At 39.1% G+C, this 12,577-nt stretch overlaps 1 protein-coding gene across 1 annotated transcript; it reads right to left on the reverse strand.

The window, feature by feature from the left end:
* Positions 1 to 1,217: 1,217 nt before the first annotated feature.
* Positions 1,218 to 12,566, reverse strand: LOC102196929 (multidrug and toxin extrusion protein 1-like). The gene is made up of 16 exons (XM_005737372.2): positions 12,341 to 12,566; positions 11,666 to 11,767; positions 11,508 to 11,576; positions 11,137 to 11,285; positions 8,955 to 8,997; positions 8,085 to 8,129; positions 7,880 to 7,977; positions 5,504 to 5,601; positions 4,897 to 5,078; positions 4,706 to 4,814; positions 3,480 to 3,555; positions 3,102 to 3,171; positions 2,876 to 3,008; positions 1,824 to 1,918; positions 1,683 to 1,746; positions 1,218 to 1,610 (listed from the first exon to the last, which is right to left on the reverse strand). The coding sequence occupies exons 1-16, from the start codon at positions 12,521 to 12,523 to the stop codon at positions 1,366 to 1,368; spliced, it is 1,761 nt and encodes a 586-aa protein (XP_005737429.1). The 5' UTR covers positions 12,524 to 12,566; the 3' UTR covers positions 1,218 to 1,365.
* Between the last annotated feature and the right edge of the window lie 11 nt (positions 12,567 to 12,577).

The raw sequence follows: 12,577 nt of genomic DNA on the forward strand, positions 1-12,577 counted from the left end.
TGTTTTGGTTTTCTTTGGTTTTAAGGTCATGCACCACACTGTGCTGTGATTTGTTATCGTCTTCCACATTTAGTTTTTATTGGGTCTCATTTCTCAAATTGCAAATTCTCCATTCTTCTCCGTGCATCTTAGTCCCTGAAACTAGGTATGTGGCAATGGATTGAAGCAGGGGACGCAGGTTTCCTGGTCATCCTAAAGTCCACAATCAAGATGATTGTGCTCGCACCGCATTGACAAAGGAGTCAACCACAGCCCGGTACTCTATCCAGGACACAAGAGAGGCATCCAGCTGCATTTCAATCTGATGCCACTACTAAAAAAGTTCAACAAAGACTGTTCTTTTTAAGGAAAATGAGATCCTTTAATGTCTCATCTGAGATGTTGTCTTTGTTTTGTAGTTATATTGAATGATGTCTTTTCACTGCCTGGTTTGGTAACCTGACGGTGAAGAATAAGAATAAGTTTGGACTTCTGGTAAAAACTACTAGCAAAATTTCAGGGCGCTGGCAAGATGGACTTTTGGCCATTTACAACAAAAATGTGCTTAGGAAGGCTCATTCTATTGTTAATTGTTTGAACCATCCACTTCACAGTGAGTTTGAGTTGTTGCCTTCTGGGCGCCGTTTTAGAGTACCTTTGAGGAAGACAAGACTCCAGGTTTCTTTTATCCCTACTGCATCCCATCTCCTTAGTGGCAAATGACCGTCCTGTGACTTTCTATTACTATTATTGTCATTATTATTTTATATTATTGTTTTGTTTACTTTTATTTTGCCTGCTGCTAAACTAATTTCACCCTGTGGGACAATAAAGAATTTGAATTGAATTGGCTATGACAGAGTGGATAATGTCACATGTGGGGTTAGCAGAGGGAGGCACAGAAACAGCCACCAAGATTAGATGGGTAAAAAATCTGACTTCAGAGTCGAACTGTGCTAGATTTGCTATTATGGACATTGATAATTAACAGTACTGGTTGTTTGATGAAACTGTCTGAGAAGATGTCATTTATTGCATGGGCTGATATGTATCTGAATGTGAATCTAATCTTTATTTAAAACATATAATTAGCAAACATTAATAAACACAAAAAAAACCCTTATATGAAATCAGAAATACAACTATTATTAGCTATTAGCTATAAATAAATATGCTATTTAATACATAGTTTCTGTAAAAGAAACACAATTAGACAGAAGAGATAGCTAAATTAAATTAAATTCTTTAATTTTCTTTTGGTATTTCTGATATCTTTTTGTGATATGTTGATTAAGGCAAATAAAATAAAAAGTGGTATTTTTTGTGTGCACACTAAATATGCTAAGCGTGTATGTATATACACAACAATACATTTAACCCATTACATCATTTGAGCAGCGGGGTGAGGACGGTGTTGGTAATGACTCCAGCAGCGAGGATGAGGATCATGATGAGTATCGCCAGGCCGCGCCGTAACACCAGCTGTGACACTGACAGAACATCTCCCACTGTAGTGGTGTTGGTGGTTTGACTCTCTTCTGGTATTTGCACCTCCATGTATACGTGGTCCACCTCGGCGCTCTCACCACTGGATGCAATAGTACTGATTGGCGTCTGGATGTGATTAGAGTCTAGGGTTTGGAAAGAGAAGCATGAATAAGACACTGTAATAACGGGATGTTCCAGCCAGTTTGCCCACTCACCTCTATTTTCCATCTTGATCGTGTTTTTTTCTTCTTTGACGCGGACTCCCGCTCGCACTACAGCCTGATCAGACATAACAGTTAATGACATGCTTTGATGAATGAAAGTGTGATAAACTGTCAATAGATGCAGGTGCGCACCTCTTCAGCAGCCTTCTTCCAATTGAGTTTGCACAAAAATGTGATGAAAAAGATCGACTGCACGAACACGCAAACCGTAAGGCCTGCCCAAAATCCTACAGCAGAAAAAACAGAAGAAGAAGAGTTTTAATAGTTTTTCTGACAAGCAGGAAGTACATTTAATTTCTGACCGCAGCACGCATTTGTCACAATCCACCTGTAACCTGAAAGACACAACATACACTGGTTATTCAGCTGGAATAAACAGGCTTGAACCTTCTGTGGTGTGTGCATGTGTCCCTTCTAAATTCACACAAGCCTAAGACATCCTAGTGAAAATCATTCTACTTTTACGATGCACATACATTTTTTATTTTTCTGTTCCTCACATTGTCTTCAGGCTGCACCTGTTTCATTTATTTGGACCCATGAAATGCCCAGTTGGGGTCATTTTAGGGTCTGGTTTCTGTTAAGTTTATGTCCAGTCTATTAATATGTTTAGTTACAACTGTTAACAGCCAGTATCGCCTGATCCTCATCAGGTTCTAACATTATTTAAATACAACTTTAGATGAATAGCAGCATATGGCATATTATGATACGTCTTTAGCAAAAACTAAGCAGAAAACGCAGAAGCGAGGTGCTTTGCTTGGGATGGTGATTGTGGTGTGCATTGAAGTTTGCATGGCCCAACATCTCCTCTTTATTCTTGTCTGTCCAAAGAACATTGTTCCATCAGATGCAATATTGCAAACCTAATCCATGCTGCAATGTTCCTTTTGGACAGAAGAGACTTTCTTCTGTCAAACCTTCATGGACAGCAACAAATGCTTCCACAAAGTCACTGCTGATGTCTTTCCTCCCTGGCATTATTATAACATACTCGACTAAAAAACTACCAAAATGTCTGGTTTTATTTAATGAATATAATAAAATTAATTGTTATTATATAAAATTAGGGATAAATAAAGTACGACATATCTTATTTTCTCTTGTCTTGAATACGTGATATCAATCCAATGCTATGAAGGAAAACAAAGGAGCTTGGAATGCCACCCTCACTCAGTCCTCACCTACAACCCCCATTTTGGCTGCAAACATCAGAGACACACCAGTGGGTAAGCCAAAAATGTAGAACCCGACCAGGTTACACAGAGCACCAACCGACTGTTTTCCTACACCTCTGACAACTCCTCCAGCCACAGCCTGTAAACACAAACACAGATTTCTCTGAATCACATTTTATATTTGACAGTATTAGCCTGAAATGTCGATCACTGCTGTAAAATCATTTCTTACCGCAATTGCATCACCAAGATGCAAGAAACTAAATATCAACATGAGGTCAGAAACCCTCTGCAAAATATCGCTAAAAAAATGTGCAGTTTCAGCTTCAGTACATCTGTCTGTACATTCACAAATATTGTCAAACATCAAGAACATATGAAACTTAATGAAAACAAGACCTTTAATACAATGGGACACATGAACAATGAATTTATTTGATTATAGCACTCACATAGGCTTGTTTTAGTTAACTGAAACTAGATAGCAAGGGCAACATGTTTCTGGGACAAAGGTATAAATGATTATCTTGAATAATACATGTAATTAAAGAAGCAATAAATAAGAGAGGAACTCTTCCTGGAATCAAGGTTAAAGGTCAAAGATACTTACGGCTCTGATGTGAAAATGTATCCGATGACATCCTTGGAGATGCCAAAAATAATACTAACAAAGCATGCAATTATGACTGCAATGAGAAAAACCATTTAAATATTAAAATCACAGGAAAAACAGAAAAACAAGGAACACAAAAGGTGACCAACTTTACAGTTTATATACAGTTGTGGTGAAAAATGTACTGTAATTTCATTATTCTTCTTTTTCCAAAGTGGAACGATTGTACAGCATTCACGTTTAACAACAAAAACAAGTTCAAAAACAAGGCACAAGTTGAATTTATGTTAACACTTTAGAACCTAAACCATGATATAACTGCCAGAAATCTTTCATTTTTTGATAATGGACTGTTTGTTGAACCTTTAGACAAAATATATATCAAATTTTAATCAGCATATATGAGGTTTAACTTGAATCACATTCGCTACATGAGCGATATTTTGGCAATTTAGTCATTAAAATGTGTCATGCAATTTAAATCATTTGGGGGTGGGGTGGGGTGGGGGGAGTCACGCTGATGATCACAAAAAGGCATGTATCAAATACGATACGCTGGGATTTAAAGGGTTCAAGTTTAACTGCAGGCTCAAAATTACATGAAGTATACATAGTCCACAAATTTATTGCAGCTTATTCAACATGTGTTCTAATGCATATCAACTACATACTATTTTGCCCAGGGTCGGGTAAACAAACTGGTCCATAATAGGCAAAAGGTCACTGGTTCAATTTCAACTGGAGACAAATCCCCTCTGGGACTGTGTCAGGATGGGTATCCGGCATAAAACTGCCAGATCAATCATGCAAAGCTACCCCCTGTGGTGACCCCTTATGTTGACGGAACAGCCATGGACCCTGTATGGGTTGTGGAGGTACTCGAGCTTCCTCCCAGACCAAAGAAATGCATGTTAGGTTAGTTAATGGCTCTAATGTCACTGTATACATGAATATGAATGGTTGTCTATCTCTGAGTTGGCCCTGTGATGGACTTGGCACCGAGAGTCCACCATTAATCTACCATTAATTGGCTACGCTGTTGGAAGGTGGCTGGATGGATGAATAGTTCATTTATATTTTATGAAATGTATTCTACTTCATATTCTTATGTCATGAAGCTCAGCATGAAATAAAACTAATCCTGCTACTGCTCAGTTAGCAGTATTTTTACTTTTTTCTGTTCATTTAACACAGAAAATAATACTTAGTGTGTTGGTTCTTACATGCACAGATGATGGGGACTTTGCACGACAGCTTGGCCTGCTCGATGTTTCCTGCACCAAGTGCATTCCCAACCCGTACGCTGGCAGCACTAGCAAACCCTAATGGAATCTATGGGAAAATCCATGTGTAATTCCAAAATGTAATGCCAGGTCAACATATAAGCAAAAGTCAAAAGGTTCACTGGAGTTACCATGTATGCAATAACAGTCAATTCGTAGGATATCGAGTGAGCTCCCAACTCGGCCTCACTGATCACACCAGCCAGGAATCCTCCCACTTCAACCACCCACCACTCCAGACAGAGCATGAGCATGCTGGGGACAGCCAGCTGGGCAAAGGGTCCCCACTCCTGGAGACAGTCGAGGGACCAACCTGTGTGGGTCAGAGTGACTCTATATGTCATCTTTCAAACTATTGGTTTAAATTATGATTTAATTATGGGCCTCGGATCAACAATTACTAATGAGGAATTTGCATAAATCAGACATTACTATTAAACAATATTTAAATCCCACACATTTTAACTATTACAGAGATGTCTTGAAGTTTATTGGAACCGCAGTGTTAAAGAATAACCTCTCCTCCACACTGCACTCCACAGTTATAGAGTATGACTATTTTTGTCAAACATTAAACTCTTGAGTATTTATAATGGAAAACTTCAGGTATGAAAGGCCAAAAGCTAAATGATGCAACATGATGAAATTATTGGACAGAATTGGAAATAAGGCGAACGACACAGCAAAATCAAAACATTTCAGCAAGTTCAGGATCCCCGTAGAAGTAAAATGACTGACCTGCCCATGTGGCCTTATGCAGACCTCTCAAGTACATGTAAATGAATAAGACTGATGCCAACAAATACTGGGAGATGGCACTGGCTGCTGCTGATCCACTAGAAGATAAAAACATTAGAGATTAAAAGAAGGGAAAAAAATGAACAATTAAAGCTCCATATTTACAGGTGACAATTCAAGCACCCTAAGATAGGCTTCAGCCCCCTGTAGCCCTGTAAAAAGACAAGTGAAAGAGGATGGATGGATGGGTTTCGAATTTGCTGTCAGTTCATTATTCCTTTTAGGTTTTTGAGAAACAATTTATATTCATGTTCTACATTTTGTTATATATTTTTTTCAATAGTGCCGCTTTGTATTTCCTTGTGCTTATGGGTTTTATAGTCTTCCGAAGCCTGGTATTGATTTCTTATTAGATATATGTTGTTTGCTTCAAATTAAGCACTTTAAACTAAAACCACTATCAACGTGTATGCCTGTTACATCTAACCCTTCTTTCCTTCCATCATGTGCAGACAGAGCTTTCAACGTGTGGCATGAACTGGGAATTCATAAATTAAAAGACGTGTAATCAAACGATACCTTCATGTCATTTCAACAATTAAAAGATAGATTTGGACTACTTGCAGCCATTTTTTAAGATATCTTCAACTACGAAATTATATCCGCACACATCTGCCGCAGTTTGAAAGCATGTTGTCTGATACCTCGGATAGATGCCTTAGTGATAGCCGGGGGTCCAAACAGAGAATCTCATTATTCTATAACTCACTACAGGAGATGAGTACACCTTCTACTCGTTCAATTAAAGAGGAGTGGGAAAAGGAATCTGGGATCTCCCTATCGGAAGATTTTTGGCAGGAGGTCTTACGCAACATAAATACGCTTTTTATTAATTCCCGTCATTGCCTAATTCAGTATAAAATTGTACACAGGTTACATTACTCAAGGGAAAGAATTCACAAATTTTATCCAGACTGCTCTCCCTTCTGTGAAAAATGTATGACATATTATGGAAATTTGTTACATAGTTTTGCACTTTGCCCAAGGCTTTTGTTTTTGGTGTGACATCTTCACCTATCTGTCTAATATTCTTAAAATCAAGACTGATCCAAATCCAACAGCAATTATCTTTGGGATCTCCAAAGAAACACACATGCTCAAAAAAGTCTTGCGTCATATGCACTGATGATTGCAAAGAAACTGATCCTGCAGCTTTGGAAAGGCAAAGAGGTTCCTGTGTTAAAGATGTGACTCGCAGAGCTAACAAATACACTTCACCTTGAAAAAATAAGATATACCATGAATGGCAATGTGAAAGATTTTGAACTAATTTGGCATCCTTTACTTGCATATCTTGGGAAAATGTAACTTTCTGGCAGACAGGGGATTGGGGTCAAGGGTGGGTTTGGGTTTTTTTTTTCTTTTTTTCTTTTCCTAAGACATGTTGGGTTCACGTCAACGGACTTGAAGTCTACTCTAGATGCCATCTAAATCATCGATTGGTGGATTTTTTGTTTTTTGTTCTTCTGTTTATTTATTTATTATTTATTTAATTACTTTTTTGTTTTGTCTTGTTTTGTTTAGAGAAAAAGGGGGCATAAGTCCTATTAACCTGTAACAACTGTGATACTTGCTTCTAATAGAAGATGTTTGAAACAGATGTTGTTTGCTTCAGTCTTGTTATTGTATTCGTCTTTTTGTTTTTCCTGTTGTCCTGTTTAGCTGTATTAAAATTGGTTAGTTATGCGCATTCTATATTTTCTCTGAGTGGTCTTTATGTATCCCTCTTAGTGGTGTTTCCGATAATTCTCATAGCAGTGTTCGTATGTTTAATGATTTCTGAACATCTGGGGTTTTCAGGCTTGCGTTCATGTATTCTCTGTCTTTTTGAGCCTTGCAACCACTTGCTCTTTGACACTAAAAATATTACTGTGCTCAAGCTCATGATGTCATGGTCCTGAATCGGTGACCCAGTGTTTTGTGTATTATTGGTGTTATTCTATGACTTCATCTTTGTATATGACTTCTAGTATTCTGAGTTCTGTTTTTGTATTTTAGTTTTGAGGGTTTTTTTCTGGTGCCTCTGTGTCTAGTTCTTAGGTTTAGTTCTGTGCCCAGTCTGTTTCCTGTTTTACTTTGAAGGTCAACGTATTCTTGTCTTTCAAGTGCATAACGATCAAATGCAGGACACTTGATCCTTGTGTCCTGCATTTGGGTCTGCAAATTTACCAACACACCATAAAACCTGTGGTAATTCACCTAAATTCACTGGATCATGAATTTAGATAAAGAATTTAAAACACATATAGTTTTCACTGACTAAATTGAGGTTACATTCAACCAATGATGTCACAGGAATGATGGAGGAAAACTTACGCAACACCCAAATCCAGCTGATGGATGAAGACGTAGTTGAATATTGCATTAAAGACATTTCCGATTGCTCCAGTTATAACTTGAGGCCATATAATTCCCTGTACACCAAAGCACAAAATACAAATAATATTCATGTTAATGTTTTAAAAGCACAACCAGTTATTAAAGTAATGTAGGCCATATGCATGCTTCAAAAGCACTGCACCTGATTTTGAAGATACCTCCCCTGCAGCTGGTACATGAAAGCAGCCTGAAGAAAGCAAACATTAAATGATAAGAGACTCATTGACAGAAGTGAAGAACAAATTTGAGCACATGATCGGAACTTAGGTTAATCAGCACGCTAACACTTTTCAATGAAAACAATGAACATGTCAAATAATTAGTAATAAATCAAAGAAATAAAATTTATCACAGATTCTATACATTGATACACCTCCACTGCAAGTTATTAACCCTCATCCACTTTGTCTGATAGTTTATGCCTCAAAGTTCAACCAAGAATAAATGAGAGGGGGGCATCAAAGTTAGAGATTGAGCAGTATTGTTGAACAATGTAAATCTCCTTAGAAACGAATACCAAGTCAAACATGATAAATGGTGAATGCACTGATTCTTATAAAGTGCTTTTCTAATCTCTCAGAGCACTCAAAGTGCTTTTTACAACACGTCTCATTCACCCATCCGATCCTTAACCTCTTAAGCACCAACGCCCATAGATCTGGGGACAAAAGGGAGGAGATCACATTTAGGGTTAGGTGAGCACGCCTAAGTGCTTTTTATCTAACATTCACACTCCAATGGATTCATTGGAGAGTAACTTGGGGTTACTATTTTGCTGAAGGCATGCAGACTGGAGCAGCTAAGGGGTCAAACTACCAACCCTAACCCTTAGTAGATGACTTTCTCTACCACTTGAGCTACAGCCACCCCGTGTGCAGAGGTGTGACCGATGCTCTCTGGACCTTAAATAGCACTGCATCTGTTGTTAAGACCCTCAGTTCTGGATATCAACCTGCCTTTTGTTTAAATATTGAACACCTTCCAAATCTGCATCAAATCCTGTCAAACTCACCGGCAGAGCGGGCATGAAGATCTTCACATAGAGCTGGGAGAGGCTTCATGTGGAAATGAAAAAAACAAAGTAAGCCTGTGAAACTGATGATGGTGACATTTGACTGCACATAAATTAAGGTTACATACCATTTTGCTTGTTCTTTTACTTCATTCTGCTCATTAGTGTTTCATGCTGTGTTACACAATGGTGACTTTAATGCGTTATGCTGTAAAATAAGCCCACCAATGATGGTGCTTCCTTTTTATACTTATTGGGTCCAACTAATCCCAAATAGTTTAGACAAATTGAAAATGCATCTCAGGTCTCAGGATGTTAATTATCTTTTTAAAAGTTTTTGGCAGCTTTATCCAAAAGTCGAGGCACAGTAACAATGTGACAAACAAACAAACACAGCACGTAGTTTAAGTAGTGTTGGGTTGTAAACCTGTACAAGGATCTACTGAATTATTTCTCACAGGTCAGAAATGTGTGCAGTAAGAACCAGCACACATTTCCATGCATTTCCACCGCTGAGTTAACAGCTGGTTTCTGCTGCTACAGGTGGTCAAACTATGAGGTTTGGTATAATGTGCTTTTCGATTACTGCATTACAGTGACGCCCCGTTTATCTCGAGTTACGTTCTAAAAATATGTTGTTTTTAGGCTGTAAAACCCGTCACTACACCCAAAAGACAAAACGCCAAAACACAGACTTAACAATGTGGTGTATGCTGTACAATGCAGCAAGGAATGCCCAGACCTCTACATTGGAGAGACCAAACAGCCACTTCACAAGCGCATGGCACAACACAGAAGAGCCACCTCCACAGGACAAGACTCAGCAGTCCATCTGCATCTTAAGGATAAAGGACACTCTTTCGAGGATGCCAATGTTCACATTTTGGACGGAGAGGACAGATGGTTTGAAAGAGGAGTGAAAGAAGCCATCTATGTCCACTGTGAGCGACCATCTTTGAACAGAGGCGGGGGTTTACGACACCAACTCTCTGCCATCTATAATCCAGTTTTGAGATCCTTCCCAGACGCCTTAACGCCCACTCACATCCTGGGCCATCTGATCTCATGATAAGGTGGGGCCAGGTTTCACAATGAACTCACCCGAAACTCTGGCTGATTGGGACCCACACCCAGTTTCACACCTTGGCTCAGGCGATTAGAGGATCATCAGGGGGTCCTTTTGTCCCTCTGTGGGGGGTCACTCCCACTAGGTTTATATCTGGGACTCTCCACCATTTGACCTTAGAACTGAAGAAGCTTCTCGGATGAGAGGTGAAACGTCTTCAAGTAACTTAAAGAAGTCCAGACGCTTTCCTTTGCAAGCTCCTTTGACCGTCACTACACACTTTATACACTTTCCTCAGACAGGCATGAACATTTTCACACTTTTCTCTCCTGTTTAAAGACTCTCAAAGTTCAAACCTTCGTAGAAAAATAAGTCCAGTATTAAAGAATGAAGCCAAAGATCAAACCCTGTTTTTAGGTCCAGAACATGGGAATAGAGCAGCTGCCAGAGAATTAAACATTAATGAATCAATGGTATGGAAGTAGAGGAAGCAAGAACAATGAGTTGAGTAAAGTTTAACTCATCTGACTGTTTTGTTTTGCCTAATGCACGTTATAATCCAGTGTGCCTCATGGTCCGAAAAATACGGTAACTTCTACCTTCCTTTAGCATGTCCAGAAGTCCAACATTTGTGAGATGGTTAGCATCTTTCTCTGTATCTTGGGTGCTACCGCAGGTGCCTTTGACGGTGCAAAACGTTTCGTCGACATTGTTGTTTTTGTTGGGGAGAAAACTTACAAACATACAGTACAGCACTTCAGAGTCACACTGCTAGTGATCGAAGATTTATGTAAATTTGACAAGCTGAATGCATTCTGTACTGTACAGGAGACACGGCACGGAGGAGATCGATTGACAATGGACAGCCGATCATGGACACAATGCACTGTAAAAACAGAAAAACAAAAACAAAAAAACATGCAAAATTGCACAAAAAAAATCAGCGAAACAGCGGAAGGTGAACCGCAGTATAGCGAGGGACCACTGTATTTTTTGCACAAACTAACAGTGCTTGGCATTTTGCATAACTTGTGTTTCTTTAAGAGCGAGACAAACACATGCTCAGCAGTGTCACAACATCCACGCGTCTGTTATTGCTGGTTAATAACGGCTCACCTGGCGACCTCTGGACTCTGTTTGACAGCAAGTAGGAGGGGCTCAGTGTTGATGAGGATGGCCCAACAAGGGAAACAGGCCAGCAGCAGAATCAGAACTCCCCTCTGGAGAATCACACCCACACGCTTCAAGTTACCGCTCCCATACGTCTGCGTGAAACAGGTAGACAGACGCTCGGGTGAGAAAAGTTGGAAAACACAGAATCCCACCAAAGAACAAGGGTATGACTGATCATAGAAAAATAACTCCACACAAAAGCTCAGTGTTGAGATGTTTAAAAGGGCATTCCAGGAGAACCTGGGAACCCAGCTGTGCTGCTTGTGTTTGTCTTGGTTACACAAATAAAGTGAAAGCTCCGGTGAGAACCCTACCTGAGATATGAGGGTATCACAAGTTAACGACAAACCGGTGCCAATGGAAATACCAGTGACGTTAACTACCTGCAAACGAAACACAACATGCATAAACTGGGGTAAAAAATGATGCATATTTACGGTTCAACAACAAAGGCACTGAAATGTCTGCTCACCGCAATTGATAATGCTACAGCTGCAAGTTCAGTTTTCCCCAGGTGACCACAGAACACCGTGCTGACAAAACTGATCATGAAAATCATGAACTGGGAAATGACCTGAAGTACAGAAAAGGAGATCCTGACTCTGTGTTGTATTTAGAAATACATTTAAAGGAAAAATAAATAAGTAATGAATATGGTTAAAACATTTAGTAACTTAAGGATGTTAAACATATAGCAAATATCTAAAATAGATGGATACTTCCCACAAGGGAAATTTCTGTGTTACAGCAGCACGATAAAGAGTAAAAATAGTAAAAACATAAGCAACTGTATGTTTTGGGGGCTTAAAGAAAACATGGAGGAATTTGATATGTAATCCAAATAATGCATAAAAAACATAGTAACTTAATTTAAAATTAAATGATTGTAATACTAAACAGATATACACAGTACAGTCCTACAGTGCTTGAGGTCCATTCAGAAACAGGACTTCATAATAACATAAATAACATTTAATGTATTTATTAATAAGACACTAAACCAGGGTCCAGATCCCACGTTTAAATCAAATTACAGTTTATTGACACATGGTGCATCTTCTGTAGTAAATCCGTTCTTCCTGTCAGTAACAACAGACAGAGAGTGTGACAAACTTCAAATGAGCTTCAAATTTACACACAGTCTTACCACTGGTCCCGCCAGTTTGGAAAGTTGCACAAGCTCATTGCGGTAAACTGACGGAATAAACCGAGGGACACATTTCTGGCAACAGCCTCGGGAGCTCTGTGCGCAAGCAGCCGCTGCACCTTCCTTTAAATCCTCTTTCACTGCCTCGGTGCATTTTCCTGTTTTTTCCCCAGAAGAGTCCATAATTGAACAAATACAGATCCTCTTCACAAACAGCTCTGGGTGATTTCTGTCACT

Source organism: Pundamilia nyererei, unplaced genomic scaffold, assembly GCF_000239375.1.
Source record: "Pundamilia nyererei isolate P.nyererei 1_Seehausen unplaced genomic scaffold, PunNye1.0 scaffold00075, whole genome shotgun sequence".
Taxonomy (NCBI): Eukaryota; Metazoa; Chordata; class Actinopteri; order Cichliformes; family Cichlidae; genus Pundamilia; species Pundamilia nyererei.